The sequence below is a fragment of the Diadema setosum genome, chromosome 4, assembly GCF_964275005.1.
Source record: "Diadema setosum chromosome 4, eeDiaSeto1, whole genome shotgun sequence".
Classification (NCBI taxonomy): domain Eukaryota; kingdom Metazoa; phylum Echinodermata; class Echinoidea; order Diadematoida; family Diadematidae; genus Diadema; species Diadema setosum.
The window spans coordinates 11,491,225-11,512,106 of record NC_092688.1 but is presented as its reverse complement, the minus strand read 5'-3'; the positions used below and the strand labels follow the sequence as shown (position 1 = coordinate 11,512,106).

The following is a 20,882-nucleotide window of genomic DNA, read 5'->3' as shown; positions in this document are numbered from 1 at the left end:
TAAAATGAAATTATTATCAGAGTGCAGACCCCAGGGGGTGTGGTATCACAGCGCACATTCAGCACTGTGATACCACATCCCCTGGGGTCTGCACACTCTGCACTCCGACACTAATTTCATTTTCTATACCTGTATATAAGATAAGATATACAAAGACGAAAATTGGTATCACATTCATTGACATACTCTGAAATGACAAGACTGAACTGAGGTTCTAAAATTCAGCTTTATTTTCATTTTGTAACTTTTTTTTCGCTCTTTATTGCAATTAACTTACAATACAAGACAGCAGTTCATGAAGCAATCCGTGTTGCCACTACAGAGATTTGACGCTGGTCAGGTAATATTGCAAATAGTTTGTGCCGTTCTGCAGAATGGATGTTGGGCAATTCAAAGTCCCGAAACATGAAGCTGTTGTCATTGGTGGGTGCTTCATATAATCAAATGATGTCTGAAAACCTCGTTTTAAGACTAAGTTAGGAGACTTTCATTACAAAAAAAAAAAAAAAAAGAAAAAAAAAAAGATGCCGGCTATTTGTTGGTTTCTTGGGTAGAGAATTCAAACCAAGAGATGGTAGTAGATGTATTGGAAAGATATTTTTTTTTTCCATTAGTCTTATGCTCCGATTTTAGTTTTACATTGTCCATCAGGAAATGCCAAAATTGATAGTGGAACTATAATTAAATATTACGTATACGAAAAGCACCGCGCCTCTACCGAATGTAAAGCAAAACTGCTTCCAAGTCATTTGCCTTTTTAGACTTATTTTATTCATAAAACAAGTTATATTGGATGGAGCAAAAATGCAGCCAAGTTGCATATATTCCGTGAGGTCTATTCTCGGGCTTGGTGCCATGTTCATACGCTCTTGCACTGGCAGCGGGGGAGATGCAGCTGGTTCATATCGGTAAGGTGCAGCCCCACGATAACGTTCTGGTTCATCGGCTGCCTCTCCCTCCCCATCTTCCCCTTCAATTTCATGTGCCTCCTCTTCCTCTCCGCTATCGTCAGAGCTGCAGTCTTCATCATCATCATCAATGTCGAAGTTTACCCATATAGGGGAAGACATTATGCTCGAGGTACCAGGTATCTGTGCAAGCTAACTTAGTGATAATGTACGTGGTAATGCGTACATGTCGACAGTCAGTTTGTCGACCGGGAGCGCACATCCCGCGGGCCCGGGCCTGGCCGGGCTAGCTATCGTGTACGCGCGTGTACCAAGCTAGTAATCTGAGTGCTTGTGCTGAGCGGCGTCTGCTAACTGAGCACAACTCCGTGCTTATACGTCATCAATCGGTTCGGGGGTGTTGGTCACGTGACTATCTTTTTCGCAAAAGCTGCAACGGGGTCCTCCAAAAATGTGATATTTGGGGGAGTTTCTAGAAGCGATAAAAACCGGAACGACACTGACAACATATTTACATTGATAATCATGACATATATTTTACATTTCTTTTGCATATTAAAAAATTTTGCAAGCATTTTATCAGGTCTTTAAGACGACACTCAAGTTCAGATACATTACCCGGAAAAAAAAAAATGTTATCTACACCATGTCAACCAACGAGAAGTGCGGCAGGCGAGACCCTATAGTCTAGTTTCTAGCCGTTTTTATTTCGTCTTTATTTCTCCGAGTTGCAGCCTCAAGTGTATGTGCAGAAGCCCGCTGTATTGCGCTAAGCCGAGTGAGGGCGCATACCCAGTGATTGCGACGCCCGGAGAAAAAAAGAAAACAAAAAAAAATCACTTTTGCGGTGAAACGAATATCTAGAAAAATTCCATTATTTCTAACGATTTTTTCTTCTATTTTTCTTCAGATTGCTTGGGAACGCCCACAAAAAATCCTTCCAGACCAATCAATATTAATATTCTTGAGATGACCTCATCTGTCAATCATTGCTAAAGTACTGAAATGCACCTTCCCCTCGACTCAGCATAACTTGCATGCTCCCTCGCCATGTCTTTTGTTAGTCACATTGGTATGACAGAAACATGCAAGTTATGCTGAGTCGAGAGGAAGGTGCATTCCAATGTCTTTTGTTAAACATTTCAGTACTTTAGCAATGATTGACAGATGAGGTCATCTCAAGAATATTGATATAGATTTGTTTGGAAGGATTTTTTTGAGGGCGTTCCCAAGTAATCTGAAGAAAAATAGAAGAAAAATCGTTAAAAATATATGGAATGTTTCTAGATATTCGTTTCATCGCGAAAGTGATGTTGAGGGTATCATAAATCAACACAAATCAACGTGCATTTGGATTTCATTAATGCAGGGAGGTGCTAGAGAAGGAGAGGCAACTAAAGCTCTCCTTTGAAGTCATGCGCGGCACCGCCGAGAAGTTATGCGTTCAACTACAGGTGTTACCCATGTGCTTTGACAAAAGAGAGCATCAATAATCGGGACTAGCGCTCTCACATCTAGAAATATTTGCTCCTACTGCAATTCGCTCTCTCTTTCAATGTGATGGCAACAATGAATTTGTGTACCTTGAATTGGAGCAGCGAATCAAAATGCAGTGTAAAACTCACAATTTTAACAGCAAATAGTTTAAAAACACGCTGGAACACGCTTTAAGGGAGTACTTTATTTGAAAGATCAAAATATCCCCTTATTAACAGATAGAAAATTAACATGCGGAAATGTGCGCATTATAGAAAAAATTAAGTTTTTAAGAGGGCCTAATGTTCATTTCCTTTCGATTTGCGAATTAAAAAGAAACTAGAAATACATGTTAATAATATTGAATTCTTTCCTAAACTATTCTAAATCAATTCGAGTATTTCATTTGAAATTTTGGGTGAAATAAAGCTTGTAATTCAACGAAAAGTGAAATGCGTTCTTCGTCTCCGAACTTCGTCTTGCAACTAGAGCGGTGCCGAGCTTGACTTCAAAGCGTAATGGAATGCTAGACATCCCATTGTAACGCCTTGAACCCAAACATGTGTTTGCATGAATTACGAAGAGTTGCCACTCCATCTCTGTAACACCTCCCTGATTAATGGATAGCAGTTCACACACCTGCACCCAAAATCTCGACGCCTATAATGATGTGAGGCGAGCCACGGCGAACAGAGCTTGAAGCCAATATAGTTTGTTGTCCAGGAACCATGATGTCTTCACTGATGCTTTGACTAATATTTATGTCACCAACATAATTGTGTATAGCTATACCCTTAGCTCATTACCTTGTTGTATAAGTCTCACATATAGGTCTATCAACATCGTGCATGAATGCACAATTTATAAAAGTCCAACATGCATGTCATGCTCGGTATATACTTATCCAGAAATTAGGAGAGGAGTCTGCAATAAACATTTAAAGCAAGCAAACCATTTTGTTAGCAAGCTTTCTTAAAGCTCCTGTAGGTGGCCAATTCATGTTTCATAAAGATTTTAGCTTACAAATCATCACTTTCTCTAGCTTTTCCGTTACGCAGCCCAATCGGGCATGCGTGCATGTGTAGGCTGTAGCCTATATTATCATCCCATTTCAGATAAACCATTGTAATGTCAATGCCATGCAAAATCAGTACTCGCTAATTCTCGGTTCCTATAATGTGAGGCACTCGGGTGAAGAGCACGAGCACAGCGTACAGACCAATTCAGTTTGGGTACATTTTTATAGTGATTTCTAACTGGGGGCTTCAAGTCTGCCCTGTAACAGCGCACCTGGCTCTTACATAACCCATTTGAAGTGTTCTTGTTCTTCTTTGGAAGCCCCCCCCCCCCCATAATAATCATGGCCGCCATAAGCATGATAAGTTACAGTGGTCTGAAGTCGGATTAATCTATTAATGTGCGGCGGCTTGTATGAGAGTAATAACATTGCTACACTCCATGTTCCAGTCTTAAACAGAAGAGTAAGGTCAAAGAAGCAGGTAATTATTGGCAGAAGATGGATCCAGAAATTAAAGAATAAGATGGTTATGGGGTTTCAAAGTTTATTGTATTTTCAAAGCTGGAATGGCCGTCGCAAACATAATCAGTATGTGACGAGGACATTGTCATTGCCTCACAATTCATTAAAAAAAATCTAAATTTAGTAATATAGTATAGTGTTTGTCCATATTCACAAACAATATTGTAAATCCGTCTCCTTTAGCTTGAAAAAGTCATTACTGGTGAAATAGTACAACTCTAAAGAAAAAAAAAAAGGTTAAGTAAAGGATTCTTTCCCCATACGTGCATCGACAGACCGTCTCCAGGTCTCTGTTCATATTATGATTTACGGATGTTTCTTATCCTATACAGCGCAGTAACGAAGCATTTCATTCCCCTGCCCCCTAGCTCCCACTATAAAGTTAATGAAGTTAATGCATATGCAGGAATTCATTTAGTTATTGATAAGTAGGGCAAGGCTCCGGCAAGCTTTGTGGCTGTTAAGGGCAACTTTTGTGAACAAAGCATGCATAAAATCTGAATATATTACAGATCCGGTCTATTCACATCGACAAAGAAAGAAAAAAAAACAGTGTAGGAGAGGGAATAATAATGAGCTTTTACGGCATCATGATCTCATCTGACTTATTGGCTGTTTATTATGCCTTATGATGGGACATCTTATATCACTGCTGGTTTTAGAGAAGTTTTTTTTTTTTAAAACAATCCCCTAAATAAAGACATTTTTGTCCCCCCCCCCCGTCTTTGTGCCCTTCTAACAAAACGATGTTCTACTATACATAGGATGTTACCTGGTATATACGTCACCCCTGGGATCCCCCATTGAAGCAAACTTTCAACCACAAGCCTTCAAACAATGACCTATCTTTTGGTGCTCTAAACAGTCTGGACTTAGGACATCCCATTCAACAACGACTTAGTGGCTCTTGACCTTAGGCATCCTTTTGATACAAAATAATGACTTCGATGAATCAAGGGGCGTAATCTTCTGGTCTGGACGAACACAATGCACATGCGTGAAAGGGAGTCTCTCCCCGTACTGACTCGGGTCGAGTGGATGCCACAAATGCTCCATTCTGGGGCAAATGCTATTTCCTTCGTTAATCAATGACCTCTGAGTCAGTTAAGCTGCACTGCCAATCATCTCTCTATAACCCGACGATACTAAAATGTCTTGCCTGCCTATAATGTCCCCACGTAGTCCACACGACATAGCAAAACGCATCATTGAAGATTTGAAGACTGTTTCGTCTTCATAGTAAAGCTAACGATCTCAGTTAACGCTAGCAAGACAGGGTAGAAAAGGATCTGAAAAAAAAAAACCAAACAAACTGAACTTGTTTTCATGATTCTGAAGCATACATTTTATCTGAGCTTATAGATTTCCTGAAGCAAGTTAATCAAAGAGAGTATCACATAGTGGAATTCTTGATCCATTGTTCATATTTAGCCTGGAGTTTAAATGCCGAGCATGTCAGTCGAAAAATTCTGAAAAATGTTTCCTTCATCTTGTTGCAACCGCGAAAATGTTAAATAGTTATGATGATACAGACGCATGATCTAGACTATTGGTCATCGGGACGGAGCAATGCAGGAAATAAACGCTTTAGATTGCATATACAGAAGAGAGCGTTTAGAATTATTTTTCAAGATGTTGAAACGATGTAAAATCAAGTGAATTATTTCAAAGATTTGATGTAGACCTAGTTGATTTTACTTTGGAAGACTGAGACAAATATCGTATTGCTTTTAGAACCACGCATTTGAAGAAAATGGCGTTGAATTCAAATTAAATGCAACCTTATATATTGCGTTGTCATGATTCTTGCATATTAACAAGTCACACTGCCCAAACCAAAGACTGCATGGATTTTTAAGACGCTTGCAGTTTTATGTATGCAGTTTCCAAGATAATTATTTCTTTACGGCTTGAAATATCAGTATATGTATGTATATACTCACACACAGGGTGACTGCTATTGTCGTTTTTATAATAAAGGTCTATAATCATTATCATTCATCAGTATTGGCGCATATAATTATGTGCATGTATGTTTGCGAGATTGTGTTTTAGGTTCTTGACTGTTTTTTTTTTTGTAGTCCTACATATCATTTTGTTATCAGTGCATCATATTTGACATTGATTCCGCTATGTATAAGTAACATTTTTCTTTTTTTTAATTTTATTTGTTCCGATAAGTTATAGTATCTAAGAATTATCGTAAGGTTGTATTAAGTACTGTTCATGCTGGTTATGTAACAATGGCTTTCTGCGAATGGATTCGCCTTTACACCTAATATGAACTTCTTTTTTAAGTGCTTTCAATACCTGCACTATACTTTGGGATTTGTTAACTAAAAATTGATTAACTTATAAGGCGAATAGTAGGCCTATATATTGTAATTTGGTGGAGATGAGGATTGAGCTTCTAACTTTTTGCGAGATACCGAGAAACCACTTATAAAATAGTACAGAGCATACCATTCTAAGAGGAACTCAATGTTTCTTTGATGAAAATCTATTTTGGAATGGCCGAGACAAAAAAAAAAAAAAAAAGAAGAAGAAGAAGTAAAACAAAGCAATCGTAATAAAAGGTGATGGTCCCATCACCGTTTATTAGGATTGCTCTGTTTTGGATATCTCAGCTATTTCATGCTTTCATATTCAAATCATCTTCAATTTACATTGTACACTGTTCAGCTATTACTCATATCAATGACAGTGTTATCTGATATGTAGTTTTAACTAGTTTTTAACTATAGTAAGGCTCAGAAGTGGAAAAAGCTTTAAACTATTAAGTAAGGCTCAGAAGTGGAAAATGTTTTTTGTTATGTACATTGCAGGCCTACCTTTGGTCAGTGAGCGCCAACCACAAAAAGCACTAACCTCCTCACCGCCATCTACGGCGTCGGCGATTACTACATGTCACGTGACCGAAGCGGCTTTTTCAAAGCACAACAACAATCGGCACAACATCTTGCCAGTCGATCGCCTCCAACCTCAGCGTGCGTGAGTAACCGTACCACGGGCACGGCGGCGGAGTGCAGTGTACAGCATGCAGCAGTCATCACATTATTGCAGTAAATTAAACACACACAACAGCTACGCCTACGGCTCGCTCTCCGGGGTCTGCTCCGCATTTTAATTCTTGAATTCTTTACTGTAGACCATCTTGAATTCTAACGTTAGACGACGTGACCCACACGATCATCGGCTATCATTCATCATTTTATAGTGTTAGCAGGTAAGTAGATTCATCAGTTTGAAATCGCGAAATCAGGAGGAGGCTTAAAACCCTTAACACTAACATAGTAACTTACAGTAACACTCCAGTTAACCCAAGCCAAGAGTCAAACCATACCTTTAACAGTAAGATGTTGGTTATTGGGATGGAAGTGTTTGGAATGAGGATAGGGGGTTTGCAACTCTATCATGTCTATAGAGTTTCTTGCAATTGTACACTTTACGGCCCTATAATTATCGGTAGATTCTACTTCATTCGCCCTGTGCCAAGGTGGTATCCCATGAAACACACCGCACTGAGCAGCTGGTGAGCTTCACTTGCTGTATGGAACGCCATTTGACAAGTGATAGGGTCACTAAAAGCCCGCCTCACTCACCATGCTCACTGCACTCCTGCGGAGCTAGCTGACACATCGTAGATCTATTCGTAACACTGTGTGATCGCGATTTCATGTGGCTTTTTGCTCTCAGCTGACACATTGATGCACACACTGCATCCCAACGTGAAATCTCACACACATCACATGTAACTGTTACACAGTACAGTGCCGGTAACTAGATCTATACACAGCCCATACGCCCAGTCGCTGTAAGTAGCGACGGGGCTGTGCTGACGTGACCCACAACATGAAGAGAGTTCAGCGATCGCATGCGATTGCTTTGAATTTTGATACTTTAGTGTCTTTAGATCATTTTTTTGTCACCTCAAACTCATCTAATGCGAATCTTCAATATAATGAGACTATGCTATCAATATTGAAATTCACATTTTACAACTTACCGAAAATGACGATTATAATATGCAGCATGTGTGAACGGTACATCGTTTTTCACGCCAGGCCATTTTGAATATCGGGAGGTCACATGATCTGAATGCCCTTTCAAAAGGTCGCGCTGTCGACCGTGCTGCTACACTCAAGCAGCGCACGCATGCAAAAGATCTCTCCGCAGCACTGTAGCCCGACCAGACGCTGTTAATAGGCTGTGCGAATACAGCGTCTGACAGACGAGACATGCACCTTCAAAGTGGGGAACCACAACACAACTACAAAACTTATGAAAATTTATACGTTTCTTATAAAAAATGTATACATTACTCACGTTAAGTGCATGCTTGTATTACAGAAGGTTCATAAGTCCATAGAGAGCCCTCACGATAAGTCCATGGAACAAAAAAATGACACTTTCTGGCGCAATCCCTGACCGTCGGGGTTCATCGTTGCGAATTCAAAATGGCGCCTTGATCTTTGCAAATTATGTGCATGCGTGACCTGTAGTGCTCCAAAGCGAGCACGGCGTGTGCGCTTGAGAACGTATTTACATATTGTATGGAGTACACATGTAGCTGTGTGATGCTCATGTCTCTTAATTTTATTCTTTATTCATTACCGTTGTCATTCTCTTTCCTTTTTTTTTCCGTATCGTGCTTACAGGAGGATGATTCAACTTCCAAGCATCATTTCATTACCAAATTAACAAAAGATGTTTAGCAGAACACCAGTGCTGCCCCTTCCCAACCCAAGCCTGGACAAGGAAAATGTGACAGTCTTTACTCCACGGGTGAGCTAGATTCTTGTCTATAATACCATGTTTTATTTTGAGATAGCCAAGTGCTAACATGTCATTCAGTTTGTTTTGATATTTGTTATAATTCTTGTTGAAAGCATTGTGATGATAAAACCATGTTAGAAAGTGGCCTCAGACACATCTATCAGTCAGCTAATCAAAGTTCATTACATTCCAAGATAATCTTTTGAGGCTGGCAAATTTTCTTCATTCTACACTTGCAGACACAGTTTGACACTGTCAAAAGCCATGTGTGAAATGAGTTCTATGCTGGAAAACAAAGATCTACATATTGGATGTGCATGATTTGATATTGTGAGAGTGCTGGAATCTGAAATCAGCATTGTTAATTAGAACAAGTAATATGAAGATATGCTGTACATTGTACAAAGTCTTAAAAGAAGAAAGAAACAAGTACATGTATCTCACAATGAGTTCCTTAATCAACATTTTAAGCTAAACAGCAGTGCATGCATTTAGCTGAATGAGAGGCATTGTATTTTGAATTTTCCCAAGTATGTTTGTGATACTTTAAACAAATTGTCAGGTGAGAATTAGTATGTAAAGTGAAAAAGTGAAAAGTTGACATAGTAGAGAGATACATCACATAATTCCATAATATTATACATGGTCTAAGAGAAGACAGTTTAATGTAGTTTAGATAATCTGCTCTCCCCAGAGTTCAGCCAAGAGGGTGACCCCTTTGAAGGCACTTGACACCCCAGTCCTGACCCCGTCGAGGCCACCCTTAGCCCCAGTCAATGGGGATGGGTCGGGGCTGAGGAGCCAGCAGCTGAGGCGTCTGAGCCTGAAGCCATCCCTCCCCCGCATTGAGGCCCTCAGAAAGGAGGATGGGGCCTACGGGAGAACAGATAGTGGCTGCACTCCAAGAGGCAGCAGGTCTGCCAGGAAAGCAAGGAGGTCAAAGTAAGTTCTTTCACCGTTCAACAACAGCCCCCCCCCCCCACCCTTTTTTAAATTAGCAACTGATTGACAAATTGCCCTCCATCAACGCAAATGAGCACTGAATATTCAGTGTTGTAGTAGCAGCCATGATAAAAAAATCATGGACATTCATACTCGGGTTGAATTCGAACAAACAATCTCCTTTTACTAGACAGGTGCCATATCCACAAGACTGCCAAGCTTTCGCCCAACAGCCGCTGCTAGTTTGACCAATTTTTTTCAAAGCAGTGGCTAACTTATTCATTTCAACAGCAACCCTGTATGTAACTGCCAAGACAGTATTTTGGTTTTACTTTTCTTTCAGAATGTTACGTGCGATGTTCTGGCTGGAGTAGCTCCATATTTTGTGATGTGAAATTATACTTTTGTTTGTTTTCCTACCTTCTTCAGTCCGAAGTTCTTGAATAATTGAGTCTTTACTTACATGATTAGTTCATGAAAACATTTCTGTGCAATTCTTTGATTTATTATGCTAGTGTGTACATGTATTTCATTCTCAGGTGTAATGATCCTGTTTCTGTGTAAAGCTCCACATTTTTTTTTAATGAGATACTCATCCAGTAGTGCATTGCAAAAGGAATTGATATACCAAAGCCAGAAATTTACATGTTAGCCTAAATCGATGAGAGGTTTGTGTTCGTGTTCTTGTAATCAGGAAAGTGCTGACTTCTCTCTCTCTGTTTATTGGTGTAAATAATGCAATGTAGATCGAGAAGCTCTTTGACAACACCTACAGTGAAGAGTGTGGAGCCCAGAAGAAAACCTGCAGACTCTGTTGTCGACTCCATCACATCTCATCTCTTTGACAAACTCATTGGGGATGAATTGGGCACTCATAGCAAGAGCTCTGTGGCCAAGGTCAGTTAGCATGTCTGAAAAAAAAAAAAAAAAACTTCTTCCGTGTTCTTTTGGGACCTTTTGTCATGTGTGTGACAGGACCTTGTATCTCAAATTTGGGTAAAAATCTCTTTTTTGGATTGATTGTCAGGTAATCAGTAATACATGTAAATGTTGTCCTGTCCACATCCTAGCTGTCTTTCCTAAAAAAAAAAAAAAATAAGTCACCACGGTGTGTCAAAAGGCAACCCCAGTGCCGTATATAAAGAGAGTCTGGCCAATTGCTAAATTGGACGTCATGTTGTTACCGCGCGTATTACGCGTTACAGGGTTAGCGTGTACGCTCAGACGTAACAAAATAACAAGCCAAATAAGGGGTAGTTAACAATGGGCACTGCGTATGAGCGCACTTTAGTAACAACATGGCTCCACAAAGATCACAGGACCCGTTTTGACCAATCACAGGCTTAAAAACTCATGAGCCGAAAACCGAGTTGGCCAGACTCTCTTTATATACAGCTCTGGGCAACCCCATTCATTTGTTATGGTGCTTTGGCTGGCACCATATGTTTTCACTCTCCTGAACATGTGACATTTTTTAGATATAAGGTTTTGTTGCCCCAACAGCAATTTGCTTCTTGTGGTTGTAACAGGACCAGAAATGGCACCAAGGCCAGAAATTAGAAAAATTGAATAGATAATTACAGTATGCTGGGGAGATGTATTTTAATTCATTTTATATGTGGAGAACATTTATTTTTGTCTTTAATGAGCTTGTTTTGTTGTATTATGTCTTTAAGTTTTCAACATAATTAGTCTTTGGTATACAGTCACAAGGGGAGGATTGATTATTGCATTTGAGGGTGTAGAATAAAATCTACCAGCCGTCAACAAAAGAGCCTTTTGATCGATGGCGTGAACACAATTTTTACCAGATGATTTCAATGATGTGTGAATCGCATGGCAATATATGTGTCAGCTTTTCCTTGGTTTACGAGTGGATAGCTTTGAAACTTTGTGAAGCAGTGGTATTGAGGGTCGTTATTCTGTCCCTAAAACTTTGAGATGCATTCTCTATGGGTCCTTCTTTCCTGCAGCCAATTCCAAGCAGAAGGATTGTGACGCAAACATCAAAGACACCGCCCTCAATCTCCCCGCCGTCATCCAGTGGGTCGACCTCGGAGAAGAAAGCTAGGGAGGAAGACTTGTCCTGTCATGTTTCCAGCTACGTACAGGGTGTTGTCAGCTCTGCCACAGAGAATCTGGAGAGAGAGGTTGGTGGCAGCTGGCTGTTTGATGTACCATGTGTTTTAAAAAAATGTAGCATTGACAGCGTAACCCCATTGATAGACGGACTCACTTAGTGAAAAAAAAGGAAAGAAGTAAAGTACAGGCAGTTATGCATAGTGAGCAGCAGATTAACAGCAGCGATATTTGTACTTCATGTTACTTTCATACACTGATGGAGATAAGTTTTGAATTCCTTGAGATGGTGGAGTGGTTATTAAAAAATGATGTACAGCAGTCTGTTTTTCAATCTAGTTTAGCACTAGGATCAGGATAAGTTTATTGTACGATATCATGGCATAAGTTGCAGATCACTTGCAGTGGTAGGTAATATTATTTGAGTGCTCAAGATAACTAATATTTAGATAATTAATCTACAGTACAAGAGGTGAAGAAAGTTATTTGTTTTGTGGTACAAATGTGTACTTGTGATGCTTTCACAACTAAACTTTACCTTCTCACGTCTTTCTGGATCTCAACAGGCTAGGGTTGAGACCCTTTGGACACAGCTCCAGCATTCATCAAACAGGCCAAACCAGTCTTCGACTTTTCAGAGAGAGCCGACGGATGAAGACATCGGTGTGTTTGTGGATGCCATGCTTTCGGTGCAGCTCCAGATTGTCAGGAAAGAGTTTGAAGAAAAGCTGAATGTCTGTTTGGAGACACCTGTAGAAGATATCTCCGTGCAGTCATCTGCGCTGGAATACCTGGATGAAAGTGGGGCAGGGAGTGTAGCGTCCAGTGGTTCGCTGATGTCAAGCTTTGAGGATGCCACAGACGAGAGTCTTGGAGCATCTCCTCTCCTAAAAAGTGTGGATCACACGTCAGCATCCCATAGATCCTCCTTGCTTCTCGTGGCAAATATGACACCTTGCAGTCTCATTGATTCAATCAGTTCTTCAGACACAGAGACCACGCCTTTTGGGGAGTCTCCTGGTTACATGCTCCTCCCACCCAGGAGGGAGGTGACCAATCAGGACTCCCCTCTGAAGTTGGTAACCATCCGCAATGAGTCAACCAGCAGTGGGAGCAGCTATGAAGATGAGTTTCTGAGGTTTGTTCATCAGCAGTTCAATGGCTTTGACAGGGACCTAGACACTCCTACTATGCAAGATGCAGCTGTAGGCACACCACTGAAACTGATTGACAGCTCAAGTAGTACCAGCCCTGCTGCTTTGAGTCATGTGCAAACTGGCATGTCTCCAGACAAGGTTGCCAACATGGAAACATGCATGACTCCAATCAAGCACAGCGATATGACAACAGAGACCAGCCCCATCCCCACCGTGGACTGCGGCACAGACATGGAGACAATTGCCACGCGAGATGCCATGATCGGGACCCCTATCAAGATGGGCAGCATCGCTACCGGTGTGACCCCCATCAGGTCCAGTAGTGTGGAGACCAACACCTCAATTGTAAACACGGTGGAATCCTCCACGGAGATGGGCATCGAACTGACAGACAGCGGCACAGATGCCTACCACCCAGAGCAATCCGATGCTATGGTGGGAACCCCAGTGAAAGTATCCTCGGCTGGAGTCGCAACATCCCCTGTTTCTGTCCATCATGCCGCATCATACATGACCCCCGTTAGAGTGCAAGACGCACAGATTGGAACGCCTCCAGCCAAGATGTGTGACGCGGGGACGACGATGCCCCTCTTGGACTTCACTGACACCGGAGTCAGCACGGAAACACGGGAATGCACAGAGATGGCTGTAGGAACCACGCCCAAATCTTCTGTGGACAGGGAGGTGGGAAGCACCCCTATACAGATGGTTGACACCACCTGTGGCACCACTCCTCACCAATTCACTGATGGGTCAACAGTGATGACACCAGTCCTGCTCAGTAGCACCCAAACTCTCACATCACCACCTGTAGTGCCAAGCCTAAGGTAACAATTTCATTGATGTCACACCGTTTTGCCTTTACATTTCACCTATCACATCATTACACAGCTCTAATGCTCTAAAGCTCTAAAATTACCATTATCTTTCAAAGGCAGGTACATCAGCTGTTATTTCAGGTAGCTGAACGCGAAAACTTGTTGGTGTATTGCTGCTCCACGTGTGCAGATGAAGTTCTTCTGTAAACAAATCTCATTCAATCAGCACAGAAGAAAAATTTTAGATTTCCCCTAAGAATCATACGTTGGAGTCAGACAAAGATTTCTATATTGTGAGTGCAAATACAAAGAGAAAATGTTCTTGCATCATCAGCATAACTATACACAAGTTGATTCATCTGAAGTGGCTAAAACATCTTTAAAGTAGTGGCATGGTATCTAAAGCACATTTTGTAATCAATGACATGCTACTGAAACCAATCTTCATTTTACTCAAGACCAAAATGCTACCTAGGACAGTGTAGCCCCAACAAGAATGGAAGTCAAACTTCCATTACTTCCATTTCAGAAGCCAAGGATATGAATTGGAATAGTTAGATTGATATGAATTACTAGTCATTACCTGAGTTTCCCTAATCAATTGCCAACATTTAAGCATCTCTGGGTTACTTGTGCCCAACTTTGAGGGTTTTAGTGTCATTTGTAATGTCATAATCAGTCAGTTTTCAATCCCTGCTTCAGATTCAGCTCCAGTCCATCATCCCTAGACTCCTCCAAGCTGGTCAGCCACGTGCAGACAGCCGCCATCAGCAACAAGCTCCTACGCACAGAGATCCAGCTCCTCAAATCCCAGAAGGATGAGGCGGAGGAGAGGCTGGTGGCTGCCAGGAGGCAGATGGAGGAGAAGGAGCAGGAGGTTGCCGAGGAGGAGGAGAGGATGGGGCACCTCCGGAGGACAGCAAGAGTAAGTGTAGCACAAACCGGAATGGTCCGGTCTACAAAGCATTCACCCTCTGCTCAAATCAAACTCATGTTCTCAGGTTGAACTATGTAGTGTGCAGTTTCATTAAGATCATTCTATGGAACATCTTTGTGAACAAAGACTATCTGTGTGTACATTATGCTGTTTCATCTTCTTAGCGTCTTCCATCTTTGAATTTATCTCTCCTCAATTTATTCTTTTCAGTAGGTAAACAGCTGCTCAGATTAGCAAGTAGCACAATGCTCTGTGCTTTAATTGATTTGGTTCACATTGTATGATAATGATGACATACTGCTATTATTACCATAATTATTGCCTGTCATTATACTGCTATTTACTGACTGTAAAATTATTTTTGGCCAAATTATGCCATCTTAGTCAAACTGATTAAAGTGTAGGGTGGACATCTCTTGATGCTTACTCCCCTTTGTCAGTTTGAATTTGAAGTCGAAAATGAGGTGATAGGGACTAATTCTCATCAGTTTTTCTCATTGTCTATCCCACATGTTCAGGCATCAGCAGACCGGGAGATCGAAGATCTGATGGGACAGGTTGGGGAGCAGATGATGCAGATTGGACAGCTGGAGGCAACTTTATCCGAGGTAGGATGATGCATTCATTTGAGATTAGGATGATGCTGCTGTAAGAGTTTGAATAGTGATGCACTCTGAGGGAAAGTGGCTTAATCCCGTTTGAAATCTCTGGTTAAACAAGTTTAACCCTATTCTAACTGGGGGGGTCAAATTGACCCCCCCCTCGACGTTTCGCGCCACGATTTCACAACGCGCAAAGATTTTGCCGCGTCGTTTCACGACTTTTTTCATTGAAGTCTCCCGCATATTTTGAGACCAAATTTGCAACGTCCGAGTACACCGTTTTGAAGTTACGTAATGTTTTGCATATGCATGTCAACCAAAAAACAGCTCAAATTCATGATATCGTGTGCAAATCCAATGCATATTGTGTTTTTTGGTTAAACTGATATAAATTACATTATTTCAACTTTTAAGCATTGAAATTAATCAATTCTAGTGTAGATAAGCCTGAAAAAGTGCCTGCAACAAATTTTGGCAAAAAAACAATAGAAAACAAAAGGTCGAAAAAACAATAAAATACATAAGAAATTAACAAAACAATAAAAAACAAAAGAAATTGATTTCAATTGTGCTAATTTTTTTCAAGAAAATTGTTTGATGTGTCTTGAGGAATTCTGACACAAAATTTTAGCAATCCTCCAGTCTTTTTAATGGAGTTATAGGTGAAAATATGATTTCATGCACAAATTTGCATAATTAATTTATTAAAAATAGAAAGGCAATATTTTTCTATTGTATGACCATCTTATCTTGTAGTTTACATCCAGCTCTATCTTCAGGCAAAATTTCGCGGCGATTGCACGATCGGAGGCCGAGATCTGAAGGGGGGGGGTCAAATTGACCCCCCCTCAGTAAAAACTTGGTCTCAAATAGCCCAGTGAGAATAGGGTTAAAAGACCAGCCAGATTCCGATGCCTCGACAGATAGTGTATACATAAAACCCCCTGTTTTTTTGGTTGTCTATATTTCTTTACAAGTATTATTGATTGTAAGAATGCTTCCAATTTAGTTACATCCTTTTCTAGTCTTGACATAGTTTATTCTGTCTCATGGTTATGAAGAACAAATGGAAATCTAAATCACACTTTTTACCGCCTGGTGATTTTCTAAATCTATGCCTGAGCTCTATGATCCCAAGGTCATTAATGATAAAGATAATCCTTGTGATCTTCTCATGAATTAATACAGTTGGCTTGGATTTGTCACAGTTTCTTTTCTAACTAAAAACAAAACAAAACATGACATATTAAACCAATGGCCATAATGAGCGCATCAATTTAGTATCTGTATGCATTTTCTCAATGCCCATTGTTATAAGCTGCCACTTAATTACTGATTTCACAAAGTCACAGAATTGATTTATTGGGTCCATCAGCTTCAAAACCTTTTCTCTTCTGCTGATGCTGGCTGGATATGTTGAAAGTTATTCTGCTGTTTATCATGTTTGAACAGAAAAATGAAGCAATTCACAACCTGAAGGCTGATCAGCAGAAGCTGAGAAAGGACTATGACCATCAGATCTCCGACCTCCAGGATGACCTTTGCCGAGCCTACAGACAGCATCAGCAGCAGGTGAGTGTGTGTGTGTTTGTGTTGAGGATGCAGGCAAGTAGCTGATAGTGCCACAAGCTGATGAGTCCTTAGACCAATTTAGTAGTTAATCTAACATTTTGAATGTCGCCTATAGAGTTGGTGTTATCACTGATGATTTGAATGGTCAGCAAGATGACTTGATAGGAAATTCAGAGCTCTTTGGAGTGGCTGTTAAAGCAAACATCTTTACATCTTTTTTCCCGTTAAGAAGTTAACCGTGCAAGAGAAGTACCACTTAATGTACCCCGACTAGCAGTTAGCTTTGGGTATCTTGCTTTTTGTTTATAAGTTCATGTCTTATTAGGATTTTGTTACTTCTTGTTCTTGGTGGGGGAGGGAAATGGGAAAACTTCTTGTTGACAAACTGCATGACTAGGTATTTAAGGTGCTTGTTTAGTTCAAATACTAGGAACGCAGATATTGTTGCTGTCTAGCATCAATTATCATACCATAACTCTTTGTGTAAAGTTGCTGAAAAGGCATGCACTTACTCAATTCTTGCATAGTTTTCCAATAGTTCAGGGAATTTCTACTTATTTGTTTATTGTTTTTTTCTTGTGACACTGTGTTTACTATTGTCAACACCATAGATGTGTGCATCATTCTGATAATGCTGGATCTCTTGTGCCCTCCAACCACAATAGATCAGTGAGCTGGAGGCTCAGTATAGGAAGGAAGACTACGAGCGACATTACACCAGGAGTCAGAGGCGTGTCCAGGAGCTGGAAGGACAGGTGACAGCATTCACCCAGCTACAGGGCACAGTGGACAGGGCTCTTCAAGTACAGGTAATCCACTGCCTGACCAACTCAATCCGTTTCCTATTCTAGATCTGGCTGTATGTACAGGAAAAGCGTGTCATGACGATGTTGCCAGGACCGCAGATTTAGGCCTAGTTATTAACCTGTTAAGGATGGACTGACTTAGTTACAACACACATTTTCTATAGGCACTTGCTCGAATATACTCGGGACTTGTCCTCAACGTGTTAACAGTACCTAGTTGTACATGTACTAAAAAGAGACCAGCTAAATACAGTAATAGAAAATTGAGACTGACACATTCACCGCGATAAAAGTGGTACCTGGTTGTAAGGGAGCTGGTTTTGACAGCTTTCCCTTCATAGATATGTTGCTACAATGATCTTTGTTCTAACATTAACCCTTGTAAGTAATTTGTGAGAAAAAGATACTCTGCAATGTAATGGACCTGTGAATGAAGGTGCTTTGTTTCAGAAACATATCATGCAAGATCAAGGGAGTTATAACGAAGTCACAGAGAACAGATCAATGTGGGATATTCAACATCTGTTATGATTTCACATTTTATTCTCTTGGATGTGGCCTCAAGGGTTGAGACATTATTTATGTACACGCATATGATTCCTTTAGATAGAAAATCAGAAAACAAAGTCTGAGTCTTGATTACTTCACTTTGTGGTGGTTTTTACTCTCTTTGTCCAACTTTGTTTAAGAAATCAACAGCAGGCAACCAGATTTAAGATAATTTGACAATTGTATTGATCATGAAAACATGGAAGGCAATAAGAAAATGTTTACAAGCATGTCATTTTTCATTATGCCTCCGCCACGAAGTGGTGCCGGAGGCATTATGTTTTCGGGTTGTCCGTCCGTACGTACGTCCGTACGTACATACGTCCGTACGTACATACGTCCGTACGTACGTCCGTCCGCATTCGTTTACGCGATAACTTAAGTAATATGGGCTGGAATTTTACCAAACTTGGTCCAAGTGTAAAGTATGATGGGGCAATTACTTGATTAGATTTGGGGTGAAATCGGCCTAAGGTCAAAGGTCAAAGGTCAAGGTCAAATCATGAAATTGTATCTGTTTACGCGATAACTCAAGACTGGATCAGGCAAATTTCTCCAAACTTTGTCCGAGGATGATGTATGATGAGACAATTACTTGATTAGTTTTTCAGTGAAATCAGACCGAGGTCAAAGTTCAAGGTCAAGGTCAAATCCTAAAATTTATCTGTTTACGTGATAACTCAAAATTGGATGAAGCAGCTTTCACCAAACTTGGTCCAAGGATGATGTATGATGGGGCAATTAGTTGAGTAGATTTTAGTGACATTGGCAAGAGGTCAAAGGTCAAGGTCAAATGCTAAAAATTTTACTATTTCCCCCATATCCATGCCATGCCCGAAGGTATTTTCTTGAAACTTAGTGTAGACATACACTACTGCATAAAGATTCTCCAGAGAGAGTCTCATGTCATAAGGTCAAAGGTCAAAAGGTCAAAGGTTAGGTGAAAATGTTACAATTTCACTTTTCTCGCAAATAGTTCAATGTATCTTCATGGAACTTGGTACATATGCATGTACTGACTGGCAGGGATTATCATGGGAATTTAGGGGTCATGGGTGAATAGTCAGGGGTCAAAGGTCAAGGTTGACTCCTCAAAATTTTACTATTTCCCTCATATACTAGTATATGCAATGCTTGCATTATTAGTTTTAAAACTTAATATATACATGTATTACCTATTGGATATTCTCTGGGAAATTTCCAGCCAGAAGGTCAAAGGTCAAAGGTTAAGGGTCAAAGGCCAGGTTTAAATGCAAAAAAGTCTATTTTGTACTGTAATTACACTCTTTCTTCATACCTTGAAAATTACTCAATGCATAAACTTATAAAAGGGTCGGTCAGAAGTCAAGTAAAAATCCTCAATTCCCCACATATGTGTACCTGCACTCTTAGACAATTATAGCAGGGAGGTCTCTTTCCACCTCCCTGATTATAGCAAACCTAGTTCAAGGAAAGTGAACATTCAAGATATCTCTGACAAACCTGTCATTTCAATATTCAACTGTCATCGCACATTGTGAAGACATTGTACTATACACCTATTGGGAGAATCATGCACTATGGCAGAGGCATCAGTCGCCATAGCGACATTTCTAGTTACAAAAGAAATGTGACCCGCTACAACAAAAGGATCCGAAAGTTGCAGGAGGTCGATTTTTATGCCTCCGCCACGAAGTGGTGCCGGAGGCATTATGTTTTCGGGTTGTCCGTCCGTCCGTCCGTCCGTCCTTCCTTCCGTCCGTCCTTCCGTCCGTAATGAATTTTGTGGACAGGGTAACTACCAAAACCTTTTGAGATATCCTAATGAAACTTGGCATGTATGTGTATTAGGGGGTGAAGTTGTGCCTATCAACTTTTGGGTGCACATGCTCAAGGTCAAAGGTCAAAAGGTCAAGGTCAAATGCTTAAAATTTTACTATTTCCCCCATATCTATGCCATGCCTGAAGATATTTTCTTGAAACTTAGTGTATACATGTATTACTCAATCAAGATTTTCTAGTGAAAGTTTGGGATCATGCGGTCAAAGGTCACGTAAAAAATGTGAAATTTAACTTTTTTCTCCGTATCTTGGAAATAGTTCAAGGTATCTTCATTGAACATAGTATATATGCATGTACTGACTGGCAGTGATTAGCTAGGGAATTTGGGGTTCATGGGGTCAAAGGTCAAGGGCAACACTTCAAAATTTTACTATTTCCCTCATGTTTGTGCAATGCCAGCAGGATTTTTTTTTTTTAAACTTGGTGTATGCATTTTTAACCTGATAGTGATTCTCTAGAAAGTTTTGTTTTTGTTTTTGTCTTTTGTTTTTTGCCCAAAAGGTCAAAGATCAAGTGAAAGTGCTGAACTTACTTCTTCCTCCATATCTCGGAAGTGGCTCAAGTTATCATGAAACTTAGTACATGTATATTTATGCATGTTCTGCCTGACAGTAATTCTCTTATGAGTTTTAGGGTCAATGGCCAGATGACAATGGTAATAATTTACTATTCAATACAGAAATTGCATTTTTTCTCCATACCTTGAAACTTACTCGAGGCATAAACTTATGAAAGGGTCAAAGTCAAGTTAAAGTCCTTCAATCCCCAAATACGTGCTCTCCTTTTCGTCCAATTAAACCTATGTCAAGGAAGGTGAACATTCAACACTTTTGTGACAAACATGTCATTTTGATATTTTGCCGGTTTTGTGAAAATGTAATCACACATTGTCCACATGT

General features: G+C 40.3%; 1 protein-coding gene across 1 annotated transcript in view; it reads left to right on the top strand.

Moving 5' to 3' along the window:
• The first annotated feature begins 8,584 nt into the window (after window positions 1-8,584).
• The window catches only part of LOC140227611 (uncharacterized), a 29,683-nt gene continuing 17,385 nt past the window's right edge, over window positions 8,585-20,882 (top strand). The window contains exons 1-9 of the mRNA XM_072308028.1: window positions 8,585-8,709; window positions 9,395-9,642; window positions 10,389-10,539; window positions 11,616-11,792; window positions 12,288-13,705; window positions 14,399-14,621; window positions 15,152-15,241; window positions 16,688-16,807; window positions 17,473-17,616. Of these exons, the coding sequence (XP_072164129.1) occupies window positions 8,632-8,709; window positions 9,395-9,642; window positions 10,389-10,539; window positions 11,616-11,792; window positions 12,288-13,705; window positions 14,399-14,621; window positions 15,152-15,241; window positions 16,688-16,807; window positions 17,473-17,616 (2,649 nt within the window). The 5' untranslated portion in view covers window positions 8,585-8,631. The remainder of the gene's footprint in view (window positions 8,710-9,394; window positions 9,643-10,388; window positions 10,540-11,615; window positions 11,793-12,287; window positions 13,706-14,398; window positions 14,622-15,151; window positions 15,242-16,687; window positions 16,808-17,472; window positions 17,617-20,882) is intronic.